Consider the following 18,603-nt stretch of genomic DNA (forward strand, 5'->3'; position numbering starts at 1 on the left):
AGAAAATGTAATTTGGTCTTCTACTTCAAGAAATTTAGTCAAGCTCAAGGGACTAATAGCAATAAAACATAAAGAATTCGATACTTACAGCAGGTAACGCAAAAAATGAAATAGCAAAAACCGCAAAACAAGAGGCCACAATCTTTCCCAGCCAAGTTTGCGGAACTTTATCACCATAACCTATGGTCATCACTGTTATCTGCAAGAAAAAAAATAAAGCTATTCATATGAGTATCAAATATTAATCCAAACAGAAAATAGAAAGCAACAAATAAATTTAAAAAAAAAACTTTTAAAAAATATAAAATGTACATAAATTAATTACTTCTTAATTAACAAAACCCTGATGAAAACTGTTGCTCTGGTTATAATTGTCATCTTACTGCATTTTTCTTTTCAGTGGCAGTGACGGCGGTGGCGGCGGCGGCGGCGGAGGAGGAGGCGGCAACGTCGCCATCAGCGGTGTCGTCGTCGTCGTCATCATCATCATCATCATCATCATCATCATCATCATCATCATCATCATCATCATCCTCCTCATCCTCTTCCTCCACCTCCTCATCCTCATCCTCCTCCATTGAAAATACTGTTTTGATACTATACGAGATATGATCAACTAGTGTATAGCTCTGGCTCAAAGGAAACAGGTGGAGAGTACAGGGAATCTAGAAAGACTTGTCACCAAGACTTCAGGGAACATAACCGACGATGGCATGTGCGATAACTCCAATAAATAATAATAATAATAATAATAATAATAATAATAATAATAATAATGGAAATCACAAAATCCTATGGGAAAATGGGAATCACCTTGACTGTCGCATAATATCAACACCTCGAACTGTACGACAGTCAAGGTGATTCCCATTGTAATTGAAAAGTTTGGGAACATAACAAAAAAGCCACCATAAATGGCTTAATCAAATTGCCCAGACAATTTCTTATACAATTTTGCAAAAGGCTTGCCTGTTGGGAACAGCGATAGTGTTAATACAGCTTGAATGTCTAAAGTCAGAGAAATTGACCTTATGTTCAAAAAAACAATCCAACTTAAAACGTCCAAAGGTTGAGACTAACCCAATCCTACCCCTATTGCTCCATCACTGCCCGCCACCCCTCCAAAAAAAGAGCAAAAAAATACAGGTAGAGTCAAGGAGGAAGGAAAGGCCGATGAACCGACCAAACCTCAGCCGAATAAGTACGAAGAGAACTAGGACCTTGGGTAGGCTTATTGCCACTCAAATTCCAGCAAAGACCAATAGCAGCTGCCAACGAGAAATCAATGGCAAGCAGCTGTTGCGATAATGCAAATTTATTTGCAAATGTTATCGAGAGAGGTGGCGATTACTGGAAACCTGGGGGGACTTGTTGTCACTCAGCTTCCAGGGAACACCACAGGCTGTATTCAGGGAAAGATCTCTGAAGGCCTGTGTGAAAGCTCCTTGTGAGCCTATGATAATAATGGAAATCACAAAATCCTCCAGGACATGAACGTAAAAACAGATAAACCCATCCAAACAAAAAGATCGGATGTCATAATAATTGACAAGAAGGAAAAGCCGTGTGATTTTGCTGTTCCAGTAGACCATAGGGTGAATATCAAGGAGACTGAGAAGCGGAATAAATGCATAGAACTAGTCAGAAGAGTATTAGGAACAATAAAAAAAAGAATAAAACTTTAGAAAAAGAATTGGAGTTAGAAGAACGGTTGAGAAGATACAGCGGATAACAATAATGAAAACGACTGAAATGTTAAGAACCCTTGATTGCAGAGAACAATACATATGAACAAAACGAGCTAGTTGAACATATAGAAACTGCTACAGAAGTAAAACATAAAGTAACGGTGCATGGAATAAAGAAAATTGAAACTGTACAATTGTAATAAAAATAATGGCATCAATTGATCCTGCACCAAATATTAAATAAGGGTCAAGAAGGATGGAAAGACCGAGGAGAGAAAGCACTAACCAGTCCTCCGCTGGATGAGTGCAAAGAGGGCTGGGACTTTTGGGAGGCTTAACGCTACTCAAATCCCAGTGACGACTAATGGTCGCTACCAACGAGAAATCAATGGTAACTGCTGTTGTGATAACGCAAATTAATTTGCAATTGTTATCAAAATAGGTGGAAACTACTAGAAATTTGCGGAGAAGTGTTCTAAAAAGAGAAATTTTTGATGGTGACCTGTGTGAAAACTCCTAGTGAGTAATAATAAATAATGAGGAAGGAAAGCACCAACTAGACTTTTACTAGAATACTTGAACTTTGAGGGGACCTATTGTCACATAGCTTCCAAAGAAGACCAACATCGTTGCTTGTGAGAAATTATTAGTAAAAGGCTGTTGCAATAACACAGAGCGATTGATAATCGAAAAGAGGTGGAGAATGCTGTTGAAACTTGTCACTCAGACTCCAGGGAACATCACTGGTTATTGTAAGTGATCAATCACAGCAAAATTCCTTGTAAGGAGATGATAATAATAATAATAATAACAATAACAACAATAATAATAATAATAATAATAATAATAATAATAATAATAATAATAATAATAATAATAATAATAATGTTGCGATAGAAGCTCTAATATGTGCCACACAGAAGCAAGCGCTCAGGACAAATTATGTGATATATCCCATTGATAAAACGACTGAAATTCTCCATATGTCGACTGTGTGGGCAGAAAGATGAGAATGTACAACACCTTGTGAGTAGTTGTGAGAAGTGGGCTTAAAAGGAGTACAAGAGGCGGCATGACAGTATTGCTAGAAAGATCTATTTGGATATATGCAAGAAAAGAGCTTGGAATGCAGTGAAAAATAGTATGAGCATGTTGCAGAATGGGTGGTGGAGAATGATAATCTGAAATTATTGTGGGATATGAATATCCAATGTAATAATGTGATTTAAGCAAGAAGACTAGATTTAGTCTTGTTGGAAAAAAGGACCACAAGGCAATAAATATTTGTATAACCGTGCCAGCTGATGTACATGTGGAGGGAAAAGAAAAAGAGAAGGTCGAAATGTTCCAAGACTTGAAAATAGAGATAAAAGATTATGGAAGTTGTACCGATTGTGATGAGAGCCTTAGTAATTGTGACAAAAGAATTTGCAAGTGGATTCAAAAAATGAGGATCCATTGAATTGTTAGAGTATTTCAGAAGAGGGTCTTGTTGGGAACTGCCAGAATCTTGCAGTGCTGGAAGACTGTGAAAAGAAGATGCTGATAGCCTATGGTCATTTGTTATGATCCGCCTATCAGTATAAAATCGGCAATACAAATAGTCAAACCCAAAATAATAATAATAATAATAATAATAATAATAATAATAATAATAACACCCTTGAATCTGGAACCTAACACACAGGAGCAACAAGTGGCGGGCCAGACAAACTGTTGCAAAGGCAAAATATGAAACACTACGTGGAAGCAAGAACACTGAAACCGCATATCTATAAGTTCTCTAACCCAACCTTACTCCCATGGCCCCATCACTGCCCCCCCCCAAAAAAAGTGAGACTAAATAACCAAGTAGAGACAAGGAGGAAGGAAAGACCGATGAACTGACCAGACCTCAGCTGAATAAGTGCGAAGAGAACTAGGACCTTGGGAGGCTTATTGCCACTCAAATCCCAACAAAGACCAATAGCTGTTGCCAACGAGAAATCAATGGCAAGCAGCTGTTGCGATAATGCAAATTTATTTGCAAATGTCATCGAAAGAGGTGGAGATTACTGGAAATCTGGGGAGATTTGTTGTCACTCAGCTTCCAGGGAACACCACAGACTGTTTTCAGGGAAAGATGTGAAACCTCCTTGTGAGGCAATAATAATGATAATAATAATAATAATAATCAAAAGATGAAGAAGCGTTACATGGAACCAAGAACATTGAAGATACATATCTATAAGTTCTCTATCCTTCATCCTCTTCCATTACCCAGTCACCGCCCCGCTACAAAAGAATGATGCCAAATAGCCAAGAAAGGTCAAGGAGGATGGAAAGACCGAGGAGAGAGTACTGACCAGACCTCTGCTGGACAAGTGCGAAGAGAACTGGGACGTTAGGGAGGCTTATTGCCATGCAAATTCTAGTGGAGACCAGTGGCCGCTGCTAGTGAGGAACCAATGGTGGGACGATGTTGCGAGAATGCAAATTCATTTGCAAATGTTATCAGAAGAGGTAGAGTGCACTGGAAAACTGGAGATACTTGTTGTCACCATGCTTCCAGAGAATTCCACAATCTGTTTTCAAGAGATCCTTTTTGACCTGTGTGAAAGCTCCTTGTCAGCTGCTGCTAATAATAACAATAATAATAATAATAATAATAATAATAATAATAATAATAATAGAGGCACCGTTCCTAGTGTCTCTACAATTATTGGCATTATAGTGATTTTCCTCAGTTCACTTGCAAGAGAACGGAAAGGACTCTGGAACATTACCATAAAACCAATAAGAACAAAGGGGTAAAAAATGGAAAACAAACCAAGAGAAATCGGAATCAACTAGAAGATTGGGACTACACAATGAACGATACTGATGAAAATTCTTAAATATGGAAACTAACAAAAAATAACCCCTGAGCTCTCGTTTAGCACAAACAATTTAAAAAGTTGTGTTCCCTCCACGTACATATCCCCGATAAACCTGCTTAACAACAAAATCACACCCCTTCACTGTTGGGTTCCCTAAATGCCAGAAGGCTTTCTACTCTAATAGTTTCTTCCCTCAAAGAGCCAGACTTTTTTTTAATTAAATTTTCACCCCAAACAAGGTATATTGCCACTTTGATGTAGGGGGCTACTATCAGGGACATAAGCTACAGGGGTACTATGTAGGGAGTTGGGCAGCAAGATTTCGGTTCACTTTACACTTGAACTTCTGTATGTCAGTACAGTTGGGGAAGCAGGGACCCGGAAGGGAATTTCAAAGTCTAGCAGTTCTGGGGAAGAAACTGCTGGAATAGAAAGCTCTCTTACATCTAGGGATCTCTACTGTGAAGGGGTGGGATTAAGCCACTTGTCAGGTTTGGTGGGGTTATTTACATCGAGGGGGTACAACTGCTTGCAGTTCGTTGGAGCATTCACTGTTAAAGTACTTGTAGAACAGGCAGAGGGATGCAACATTTCGTTGATGGGACATAGGCTTAAGCTTAGATGACAGTTCAGGACCTATCAGGTTGGCGACTCTCTTTTGAACCTTGTCTAGGAGCAGAAGACTAATAGAAGATGCACCAGCCCAAGTATGACAACAATACTCAATACATGGGCGAATGGTAGCCTTATATTGTACAGGATACTTTTGGGCATTAGTAGCTTTCTAGCATGGTAGAGAGAACCTACCTTTTTTGAAGCAGCCCTGGCAATGCTCTCAATGTAATTGTTCCATGTTTCCTGTGAACGTTAGGATAAGGAGTTTAAAAGATGTACTTTCAGATAAAGAGTCTTTGGCTATTGCTATTGATGGTAGAGAAAGTTCCTTGTAATTATTGAAGGAAACAAGTTTAGTCTTGGCAGCATTAAATGTGACCATCCATTTATGTCCCCATTCCACTACAGATCGGAGGTCATCCTCTAGTGTTTCTGCCATTTCTTTAGATATGTGTTCATTTGTTTTAATCTCGTATCTGTTATAGAGCGTGGTGTCATCAGCATATATACCCATCTCACATACAATTTTGTCAGAGAGGTCATTTATGAATATTAGGAATAATAGCAGTCCAAGGATAGACCCCTGAGGCACTCCCGCATTTATATCATATTGTTTAGATGTACGACTGTCGAGGACAACTTAGATTTTTCTCTTATCCAAGAAGGATTTAATTATAAGTATTCTTCCAGTGATACCGTATGATCTGATTTTACTGAGAAGACCTCCATGCCATACCCTTTCAAAAGCCTTAGATATATCTAGAGCTACTGCTCTACCCTCCCCTGCTTTGTCCAATGAATCTTATATACGTCCAGAGATTACAGTTAGGATGTCTGTTGTGGAACAGGCTTGCCTAAATCCATATTGTTGGTCGGTCAGAAGTTTAGCATCTGTAAGATGATGGACAAGAGCTTGGTTAATTATGGACTCAAATATTTTGGCGAAAAGTGGGAGGAGGCTAATGGGGCGATAATTTACTGGGTCATTTCTTTCACCAAAATTCTTGAAAACTGGCACCACAGAAGCAGTTTTCCAGCAGGCAGGAAAGCAAGATTCATTAAGGCATTTGTTGTAAAGTTTGGAGAGAACTAGAGCTACTTTGCAGGAGCACTTTTTTAATAGCACAGCCAGGATGAGATTGGGTCCACATGCTTTTGAAGTGTCAAGATTTTTTATGATAGCATGCACCTGAGAAGAGTTGATTTTCAGATCGCCTAGTGTGGCGTCCATCCACAAAGGAAAGTCATGGAGAGGGTGGTTAGCAGAGTCCAGTGCGGAGTTGGAGGCAAACCGACTGGCAAGCATGTTAGCCTTCTTGGTTGCTGAGCAAACAACTTCATGATTGTTGGATAGTGGGGGAATTGTTGATTGCCCATTATTTACCACACTGTTGTAGATTTTCCAGAAGTCACAGATTCCTAATTTTTGTGCTTCAATGCGTTTTTTGGTGGTTTCAGTAAATTCTCTCTTAGCTGTCGCTATTTCTTTCTTACAGTTACTCCTGGCTTCTATGTACTTCTGTCCGTTGAACTGGACATATGTCAGTTAAATCTGCGGTACACATGCTGCCTTTGTGCAATGGTAGCTGTACAAATAGAAGAAAACCATTGGGGAGAGTGGGGCTTGTTATAAAATTTGGAATTCCCTTCCTGCTACTTACTTCCCTGACTGTACTGATATGCAGAAGTTTAAATGTAATATAAACCAATATTGTGTTTATCTTTCCTAAGCATGGTCCCAAATAGAAGCCCTTTACGTTCAGTGGCGTTATGCCTTGCTAGGGGATGAATGTGAGTAAAAAAATATGGGAACAAGATAAAACATGTAGAAAGAACATTACACGAACTCAAGGGGAGTGGAAACAGCTGAACACCTGTGAAAAATCCTTTAGTATGGAAACAAAAAAACCAACAAACCCTAACTTATCACATACAATTTTAAATAGACAAAGAACAAAACATACAGAGAAAAACATCATACGAACATAAGAGACGTGAAAACTGCCAGAAATTCAATAAGCTACCCTACACTAGTACTGAGACAATTGGAATCGAAATTGGGAATCGAAAAAATCTGAATTTTTGGAAATATTGGAATCAGTATCAGGACCGTAAAAAATTGTGCCAATTTTCCGATGCTGAAAACGATTGCTTTATTGATTTTATTTCTTTGTTTTTTGTTTAAAACTTTATTTTCTTTGGCTGGGAATTATCATGAAATGATAAATATTTATTGATTTTGACCAACGAGTAAAACTATAATCTATAGATCAACTCCTACAAGTGTGTTTTTCCGTTTGCGAACATATATGCACAATGCTACATGGGGTTTTGTGGTAATTCCTAAACACCCCCCCAACAAAAAATATATTTCGAAATTTAAAAAGAATCAGAATCAGTAATTTTACCAGAATTGGGAATTTAGAACGGAATTAGTAATTGTATCGGAATCGGGGAAAAATATTGGAATCGTCCCATCAATACTCTACACACAAAATAAATTCACTAACATGCACTCATGCACGTTATGACACCAGTTTCGACTGTTGATAATAATATTTACTTGTATTTACTCAGGTGCCATTTTTTTTTATTGATTTTTTTGTTTCGCTCTTCGCCTCCCTCCCCATTCTTTTTTTGCCTTGTCTTTTCATTTAATCAATTACTGATAAGAAAATATTTACACCTGTGGAAAAAACAGTTCATGCAGTAATATATGTATTTAAAGAAAAACAGTTTTGTCATAAAATCGATCGAACGATTTACAACGTTGAAATTTAAATCCACTACATTTTTTTCATTTTTTTTTTTATTACTCTTGGTGGTTAAGTGGACTGAAAACATTGGTGTTCCAAGTTCGAGTCCCGTTCGCTCCACAAAACACTTTCTGTCTAACCTTCTCGAGAGGGTGTAAGTAAATGCTCTTTTAATATATAAAGTTATATTGTTAATTTTAAGAGTTTATCAGCGATAACACTTAATCTGATACATCAGGTTTTAATTCTGATTAGCCAACGTTTATTTTTATGACTCTGGGCCATGTTTTCTTTTTTGCAATAAAAATGTATTTCGTCTGAGTGTCGTTCTAATAATATTTATTCTGATTTTAACCTAGAGACATTTTCGCCAATTACTTACATCTTCAACTGCTGACGTCCGTAATAAAACAATTCTGCATGTCTTTACACAACACATCTTTTACATAAACAATTACATATGTTTACATAAAATAGTAAACTATTTGTTTGCTTAACTTACTTTTATATCACAATATTAGGTATAACAATCCGTTTTATGTTGTCTTATATTGTGATCTACATGCTATTTTACAAGCAACCTTTTGTTCTTATTCATTATTATTTCTGATTATAGTAAGTCGACACAAAGAGAGAGAGAGAGAGAGTGAGGGAGAGAGAGAGAGAGAGAGTCAAATTAAAACAAAAATAACTGTTTGAAATTTTAATAAACTTTTACAAATCCTGATGTAGCAATTATTTCTTCACTCGGGATTTTTAAGACACAAAAAATTAAAATATGTATTTTTGTTCTTTACATTATAATAAACTTGATGTGTGAATGAACGAAAAAAAAGTGAAACTTAAAACCTCCTGTGCAACGTTAAATAGAAATTTTATATATATATATATATATATATATATATATATATATATATATATATATATATATATATATATATATATACTAGCGATGCAGCTCGGCTTTGCTCGGCCCCTATGTACTGTTCATAACTTGCCCTACGTGTGAATACACTTTATGTAAGATTTCAAATGTTTAGACCAAAATTTGTCTGAGTAATTTAATAGAAACTGCAGAGGTAATTTTTTTTTAAATTTTAATCCCAATTTTCACCGCTTAACATTTATTATTTTGGTATCAAATAAAATACAAAGTTTTACCCATGTCCAAGTTACCTACATCTAAAATTTCAAGTCTTTAGACCCAAAATTGGTGGAGGAATTTGGTAGAATCTGCAAATCGCAACTCTTTCAACTTTGATCTTTTGGCAGCCAAATTTTCGCCCCAAAACTGATTAAAATGCTTGCCGCATGTCTGAATACCCGTTATGTATAAATTTCAAATCTTTAGACACAAAATTAGCTGAGTACTTTGCTCGACATCGCAAAGGTCAAATCTTTTGAAATTTGACCCCTTGGCAGCTCAAATTTTCGACCCAAACCGATTAAAAAGCTTACCCTATCTTTGAATACCCTTTATGTAAAATTTCAAATGCTTAGACCGGAAATTGGCTGAGTAATTTAGTAGAGACCGCAAAGGTTATTGTTTTTTTTAACTTTGACCCCAAATAAAATTAAGAAGTTTCATCCATATCCAAGTAACCTACATATAAAATTTCAAGTGTTTAGACACAAAATTGGCAGAGGAGTTTGATAGAGTTTTCAACGGTCAAATTGTTGGACTTTGACCCCTTAACAGAAAATTTCTGGCCGAAAACCAATTAAAAAGATTTCCCCAAAGCTCAATACTCCTTATGTCAAATATCGAGTCTGTAGACCGAAAATTGACAGAGTTATTTGGCAGGGAAATGTACACAGACAGACACACATACACACAGAGACATTTTCACTTATATATATACACACGAGGGACGTGCAATAAAAGTAATACTCCTGACTCACTTCCCATAGCAGTAGAGCAACGAACTTGGCACAGTTATTAGTATTTCTCTACATAGGAACCACCCAGAGTTATGCATTTCTCCCATCGGTTGATGCAGCTCTGGAGACCGTTTTTGTAGAACACCCCAGGTTGGTCCTCCAACCACGACATGACTTCAGAAATCAAGGCTGCATCATCTGGGAAATGCTTTCCTTTCAAATACAACTTCATGGCTGGGAAGAGGTGAAAGTCAGAGGGTGCAAGGTCAGGAGAATAGGGAGGATGGGGTATTTTTCATAACCACACGCCTGTGCTTCTGATCTGGTGACATGCGAGTTGTGGACCGGAGCGTTTTCCTGCAGGAGGCGGGTACCTTTGCTGATCTTTCCCCGCCTCTTGATTTTGATAGCTTCCCTTAATTACCTCAAAAGTGAAGCATAACAGGCTCCTGTAATTGTCGTACCCTTTGCCAGGAAATCTGTCATCACTACTCCGTCCTGGTCCTAGAAGGCTGTCAGCATAACCTTGCCAGCACCCTTGCCTTCTTTGGAGGTGGTGAGTCCCAGTGTTTCCACTACATTGATTGGGCTTTGGTCTCTGGATCATAGTGATGAACCCAGGCTTCATCCTGTGTAATCAGTCTTTTGAAAAACTTTGACATCTTCTTGGCACATCATGCTCGAGCACTCGACGCGTTCTCACTTCTGGAATGGTGTGAGCAACCTGGGAATCCATCTGGCAGACACTTTATGCTATGCAAATGGTCAGGAATGATAGTTTCCACAGACCCTGTACTAATCTTGACATCTTGGGCTATTTGGCGAATAGTAATGCGCCGATCTTCCAAAATGGCAGCCTCAACTTGACGGACAGATGCCTCATCAGTGGCAGAAGGGGGGGCGACCAGGTCTGGGAGCTGTTTCCACAGACTTTCGGCCATGTTTGACTTCACAATGTCAGCGTTTTACAAGGTCATATGATGGGGCATTATCACCATAAGTTTCTTTCATTTCATCAAAAGTCTCTTGTGGCGTTCGTCCTTTCAAATACAAAACCCGGATCACTGCTCGACATTCAACAGGCTCTATTTCACACCTGACTCAGGTCAAACACTTGTAAAACAGAAACCACAATTAGTTCAGAGCTGTAATTTGCCACATAACCTGTAGAGATATAAATCATTGCACATGCAAAATTTCAGCGAGATCAGACAACTGGAAGTGGGTCAGGGGAATTACTTATTGCGCGCCCCTCATATATATATATATATATATATATATATATATATATATATATATTATTTTAATTAATTAGAATTTATTATTGAGATGAGTAATTTGTATTATTTATTTATTTATTTATTTATTTATTTATTTAAAAGACCAAAAAATCCAACTTTTAACGTTCTTCGGATAGGGACGTTTAATCTCTACGTTTCCAGGTGAGCATTGTTTGAAGATAGCGGTTTCAATCCTACCCAAAGCTGGCCAGAGGCTTAATTGGCCAAAACGTGTAGGATTAGACGACAACAGTAACTGCTGAGATATGAACAGACTCCAACCACGACGATTTTTACTAATATTATTGCTAATGCTACATCGGCTTCCATGTGAAACTAGAGTGTATTTTCAAGTCCATGAACCTTTATTTTTTACACATATACAAGCGAAACAAAACTAAAGGTTACAGTGATAAGAGAGAGAGAGAGAGAGAGAGAGAGAGAGAGAGAGAGAGAGAGAGAGAAAGAATTGTACGAACGGAAACAGACAAACAGAGACGCAAAGAGGCGATTAAATTAAAAACAAAAGATAACGGTTTGTAAATTGAATAATTGTTTCACAAATACTAAAGCAGCGATTATTTCTTGTTTACCTTTTCAAGACTTAAAAAAAAATAAATTACAATTTTTCTTTCAGTTATTTACATTGTAATTAACTTGATGTCTGAATGAACGCAACAAAATTGAAACATAAAAAGATTCCCGCGAAACGCCTTATGGATATTGCCATTTTTAATAGTCTTGTGAAACTTTAAATGTAATTATTATTCGAGTTATTCACGTTAATATTGACTTGCGTCTTTTTTCATTTTTATGTAAATACGTTTATTAAAACTGTGAAAACTTAGAATTGTTAAACATGCCGAGGGCAGGTATGAGGAGAAGTAAAACATTCTCGTGTATGGGCGACGTTGAACCGTAAAAAAACAGAAATAAATAAAACGGGTGCCTAGAATTGATAACAGCTTATTATAACTGCAAACTAAGAAACTGTTAATTGATCCCGAAGTGAAAAGCAGAAATGCGGCCATATGTGACACGATCGTTGCTTTTGACTTTGCTAAATTCATAAAAATAAAACTGGAAATAAATAAATAAAATCCGATTCGGCATTTCTTTTTTTTTCTAACAAATGTTTTTATTACCGTTAAAAAGTCTCTCGCTGTCACAAGTCCATTTTATACTGGCGCGTTTCTCTTTCTTCCGACCGCACGTCCATTCTCTTTGACGTCCACTTTGTTTCTCTCTCGAGCACGTGCTGCATTTTTTCTTTCTTTTCCTTCCTAATTTGCATATGCCCTTTATCGGCTACTGCTTCTTCTAATTTCTTTAAAGCCAGTCATCCTTCGCGGCCGCTGATACTTTTTCACGCGCTCATATGCACTATGTTACACATATTGTCGCTGGCTTGGAAAATACGTGTCAGGTGGCTTGGTGCGAAAACGACCGTTTATAAATGCCTTTTCTTTCAACTGGAAAAACAAACTCATGTTTAATTTCTTTCCTTCGTTTATTTGCAAGACTTTCATACACGACATCGGTAACGGGTTAACATGTAACTACCACGTTACATTTATAATTTACAGCAGTCAATCTGTTTCGCGCGTACTGTAACAGTAATATATATATATAAACTGAGTACATGAGACAGCAGGCGGTAATTATCACTAATTTCGAATAATGTAACATTTGTAAAGACGAACAACGAAATATTTTAATTTTGGTAGTGCTATCATATAACATGTTAGGTAGCCATTTTTGAGTCGTGGGAATTCGTTTAATAACTATGTTAAAAGGGAAATAATCAGTGAAGCTTATGAAAATAAAATAAATAAGATTTATTCGAAATAGCGATTACTTACCACACCCCACCAAAGGGCATCGGCATAGCTGGCAAAATCTTTTTTGCCCTCTCGTCTTTCCGCAAGGTAAACGAAATAGGAAGAAAAAATAAGACCCAGGAAACCTATGTAGAGAGTGGTTATAAGCTCCTGAAATGAAAGAAAAATCAAATATAATAATTTTTAAATATTAGATATATCAGAGATGCAATCTCAATTGAAACAAATATGTAAATTGTACGTGTACACATGGTTCACAATAGCAGTAGCGTTTTCACTAATACTCGTGGAAAATGTATGATTACATTTTAAATAATAATTCTTAATAGAGATTGAATAGTAGAGTAAACTAGACGTTCAAGACTTGGTTTGAAAACTTGTCTAAGAAAATGAAAAACTCTGAAATAGAAACTTTCTCTCTGCTTATAGGTGCAGTGTCTCCAGTCATCCCGAACTTCCTCTTGGCAATGAACTCAAACAATGCCAGTCAAAGAGATTACGGTTGGTAATTGCACAGCGCGTGCTTCATTATACAGTATAGAAATAAACAACACTACAGCTTTATTTTAAAACTTTTATAGAGAAAATCAATTCAGGTAACGTTATTATGCAGTAAAGCTGACATCTATGCAATGTAGCCGCCTTCAACCTCAATCACGACCTCGATACGGGTCCGGAATTAGGAGCATGCCTTTTCCACAAGCGCCGGCGGGAGCTCAGCGAATGGAGGCGATCAGGCTGGCTTTGGTGTTGCGGGCAGTTATGTTAGTGATGTTCTCGTCGTATGGCCAAACGAATTAGTCCAACGGGTTATGATCGAGGGAGTATGATGGAGCCAGTGAGAGAAGGGTACAAAGTCGTAGCAAACCTGGGTATATTTGGACTTGTAGGCCAGTGTCGAGTCCTGTTGTCACATCCAGGGTCTACCAGCGGGCACCTGATTGCACCCGGGTATCACCACACTCTTCAGTACATCCAGGTACACTTTGGTGTTGATTTTACAACCGACTTCGAAGATGTGAGGTGGCATAATGTGGCCTTCACTTCAAATCACACAAAAGACCATAACCGTGGGTCGTCCGATGCGTTGAGCTGTGTCCTTAGCGTTGAAGAGTCTGGATTTGCATTTGGAGGGTGCTGGCAATGGTCCTGTTGTCATAACTTGGATCGGTAGAGAGCATGAGTTGTACAGCGGCGCAACTTCGATCTTGCTCTTTGAACATTGTGTCACTTTTAGACATAATAGAAGGCTCCTATCGCTTTTGGGATTTGTACACAACTGGCCAACTAGTACGAGTAGATTGTCTGGGAAAAAAAAGAAAACAGGTTTTCATCAAACGGAAAAGGAATCATGTCGTTTTTTCAAGGCAAAAAATTATCGTTCCACTCTATACGTTTCCCATGAAGATATTCTTACACAGTGTTTCTAATATCTTTCGAAATAAATGTGAGATGATATCAATTTTGATCAATTTTGATAGAGATGATATCATTTTTTTCTGATTTACTAATCAGACACACAGACGCGCGTAAAGATATACACACTCGACTATAGAACCTATGGTTCAAGGTTCGAGCTTTGGTACAGCCAAGCTACGCTGATGAGCTGTATTAAGTCAAGAATCTAAGGCCACAACCTTAAACTATTGAATTGTTTGCTTGTCATGAAATTGACTCCTTGATAAGAAGACTAGGAAATCTGAATTACTTGCTCAATTTATCTGTGATTGATGTTTTTGTTTTAACATGAATTGTGTGACGCGAAAAATGCAAAATCAACTTAATATGTATAAGTATTAATAGTAAAGGTAACTATTTTAGTAAAAAAAAAAACAGTTATTTTTTCTATTAAGTGCAACAGGAATATGACAGAAAGTATTCTGAACAGAAAATCAGAAAGTCCGGAACTTAAAGCGAGCAGTTATTAATATATGTTAAAATATGGAATACGTAATAGACACAAAAGGAGAAACTTCTTATTACTAGTAAGCATTTAATCTCATATTTTATTGGCATTGCACAATCTTAGCATAGTATGGATAAATTTTATATGTAAAAACAATCGACAAGCGTGAGGCCCGTAAAGCGATGATTGTTAATAAAACATGTTAAAAAACACTTTGAAAAAGAGTTAAAAACATATTTAATCTGAAAAGGAAACACTTGATAAGTGGATAGTCCTTAATCCGCGGAGTTTCGAAGAAATACTTTCCTTCTCATCAGAGGGTAGGAATTAGCAAAATGCGGGATCGGATTTTGCATACAAAAGTATTTGATGAAACTGCAAGTCAGTCAAAAATCTTACTTGATAACAAAAAGTGAAGCAGAGAGAATATGGTGAAGAAAAAGGTGATTACACGTGAATGGATAGTCTGGTGAAAGGTAAATAATCCAATGACAGTAAAATCCAAAAATCTAACTCCAATAAAGTTAATTGAGTTTCCATTTTAACAAGTAAAATCCAAGGAAATCACGTAATTGGAAGATGGTCCCAAATAATCCAAAAGGCCGAAATCGATGGAATAATTCACAAATATGTACAAAGTAAAGAAAAGTGGAAAATTCCAATAATATTAATAAAAGAAAAATAAGATATGCTTTTCACATGACTGCCGAGACATAATAAGGGAAGAAGAAGAGGGAAAAAATAAATTGTGATAGAATTAAATATATATATATAATCATCCACATACAGTACTGTTTCGCAGCTCATCAGTGCGGTTAGACAGGCAACTGCCTCAAGCCAGGGTCGAGATCCGACCTCCCAAATGACAGTCATGGCTTCTCACCATTACGCTATACGGCTGGTTCTGAGTGGGTAATGAATTAACGATGTTTAGGCATCGTCCAAATGCCTCGATTTGTTTACACCAAGAGTGTCGCTTAATATGCTAATGGCAATTTGTATGTCACTTCCCGATATGCTCAACTCAAGATAGGGAGCATTATAGTCATCCACATACAGTACTGTTTCGCTGTTTTACAGCTCATCAGTGAGGCTAGACAGGCCACTGCCTCAAGCCAGGATAGAAACCCGACCGCCCAAATGACAGTCAAGGCTTATATATATATATATATATATATATATATATATATATATATATATATATATATATATATAAGCGAGATAAGACACTGATAGAAACCAGATGAAAATCCTGATAGATATTACTTAAAGTAATACTTTCAAGGTGATCCTAGCCAAAAAGAAAAAGCGCAATATTTAAGAATAGAACAAGGTTTATCAACTTCTCTTTTCGTATAATTTCCTCCATATAATTATCCACAACCACTCAAAAAACTGTTTTTAATAATTGTGCTGACAAACAAAATAGCGTCCATTCGCAGCTGAACATTTTGCTAACTGCATTTAATTTCTTCTGATGATATGAGCCATTGTTGAAAATCCATGGATTAAGGAAATTAAATTAACCCCTTCTATATATTCCTATCTTCTAGTATATATATATATATATATATATATATATATATATATATACATATATATATATATATATATATATATATATATTTATAAGAGCAAGTAGTTAAAAAAACATGTTAAAAACACTTTGAAAAAGAGTTAAAAACATATTTAATTTGAAAAGGAAACATTAAATAAGTGGATAGTCCTTAATCCGCGGAGTTTGGAAGAAATACTTTCCTTCTCGTCAGAGGTTAGGATTTAGCAAAATGCGGGATCGGATTTTGCTTGCAAAATTATTTGATTAAACTACAAGTCAAAGATCTTACTCGATAACAAAAAGTGAAGCAGAGGAAATAGAGTGAAGAAAAAAGTGATTTCACGTGAATGGAGCAGAAAGTATATATATATATATATATATATATATATATATATATATATATATATATATATATATATATATATATATATATCATACGACAAATGGTAAAACCCCATCAAGTAACACTGATGAGTCATATTAATACGAACTATATGTATGTGCATGAATACATAAAACAGCTATGATAAAAAATATTTAGCTACTTCTTTCAAAGATAAACACTCTTTCAGAAAATATGAAAAACACAATATTGTGCCGTTCGCTCAACATGCCATGACGTATGAACACTGTATAGAATCGTAGACATTTATGAAATAACTATATATATATTAATGTTTATAGTCTTAAAATGCATTCAAATCAGATTTGATAAACCAATGTTCATTTACATGTGTTTTTACACAAAGATGTTTCCGAGTCAAATCAGAATAAAAAATACCAGTTGTTTTCTTTATTGGTTCTTTTCGAGCAAACGACCTATATTATCAGAAAATGTTTAAAAGATAACGGACACATAACAAACAGTGCTTCTGACAGCATACATTCAGAAAGAGACATGTAAGTCATTATAACAAAGAGAATTACTTTCAAACATAACTCAATCCAAAAACTAAGGAATATTTAGCAAGCATTTTTGTGATTAAAATATATGTAAAAAATGTCTTAGTGAAACAAATATTAATTAACTCAAATAATAAATGTATACTAGCATGGGCACCCAGCGTGGCCCGGGTCGACATGAAGTTCAGTTTGGAACACACCTGCTATACTAAGGGTATTAATCATTTTCATTGTGGGAAACGTCGATACACTCCACAACAATTTCAAAAAAAAGAACTGATAAAAACATGTAAATGTAATCGCTCAAAAAAAAAAGAAGTACGTGATACTCTCTCCACCAGATATTTCGGCAGAAGGAATACAAAGAGGAGAAGCTATTTTCCAGATATTGAGCATTTTTTGTTGCCCATGCGTTGGTTCCCTCCACAAAATAATAAATAAATAAATGAATCAAAACAACTTTTGCTTCAATAAAAATAGCATCGAGTGCCCGAGCGACCTACAAAAAAAAAAGGAAAAAGAAAAAATTGCCGCGTAGGCAGGGTCGAAACTGAAACGCGAAAGAAAGGAAAAGGTAATTTGCAAAAAGTTTTTTATCTGCTGTGCCAGGATAATTGATCACCTCATAAGCGGAAAAAATATATTTATAAACAATAACGCGTACGTGACATTTAAGTGAAGTTTAAGAAAGAGAGGAATTCCTTTCACTGGCTAAAAAAAAAACACAAATTTAATCCTTTCAGGTTATTTGTAAGTGTGTGTGTGTGTGTGTGTGTGTGTTTTAATATTTAACAAAAAAGCAAAACATTTTTCTGTCTACGCGGAATTATTTTTTTCACGCTAGAAACTTAGTAAATAAGTAAGAGTTTTTGTTTTTTTATGTTTAGAAGCTTACAGAGGAAATAATTCTGTTTCTAAAAAAATCGATGTCGGAAATAATAATTCCAAATAAATTAAATAAATTAAATATATTATCAATATAACTGTTATTTGAAGTTGATTACATAACAATCTTAAATAGAACACTTAAAAGAATTCTCTTGCTAGAAATATTAACTAACATACAACTATTTAGTAAAATTGATTTTCCTTACTGTTATATGCAAATGAGGTGATATCTTAATTGTATATTTTGTAAGAATTATACTATATATAGAAATAAATGAAATAATAATAGATCTTTAGTATATATTAATCAAATTGTGAACAAACAAAGAAACAGACAGGAATACGAAGTTATATATATATATATATATATATATATAGATATAGATATCAGTATATAATAAATGTATTTAGTAATCTATTTCGAAAGCG

The 18,603-nt window shown here is 35.9% G+C and overlaps 1 protein-coding gene across 2 annotated transcripts in view; it reads right to left on the minus strand.

Annotated features, from left to right (window-relative positions):
• LOC145241407 (potassium voltage-gated channel subfamily KQT member 1-like) overlaps window positions 1-18,603 on the minus strand; it is a 268,765-nt gene that overhangs the window by 34,989 nt on the left and 215,173 nt on the right. For both annotated transcript variants that reach the window (XM_080104335.1, XM_080104334.1), the window contains exons 7-8: window positions 12,941-13,069; window positions 89-199 (exon numbers count right to left, since the gene is read on the minus strand). In XM_080104335.1, coding sequence (XP_079960461.1) covers window positions 89-199; window positions 12,941-13,069 — 240 coding nt within the window. The remainder of the gene's footprint in view (window positions 1-88; window positions 200-12,940; window positions 13,070-18,603) is intronic.

This window comes from Euprymna scolopes, chromosome 20, assembly GCF_053919585.1.
Source record: "Euprymna scolopes isolate OS-2025 chromosome 20, ASM5391958v1, whole genome shotgun sequence".
In the NCBI taxonomy this organism is placed as follows: Eukaryota; Metazoa; Mollusca; class Cephalopoda; order Sepiida; family Sepiolidae; genus Euprymna; species Euprymna scolopes.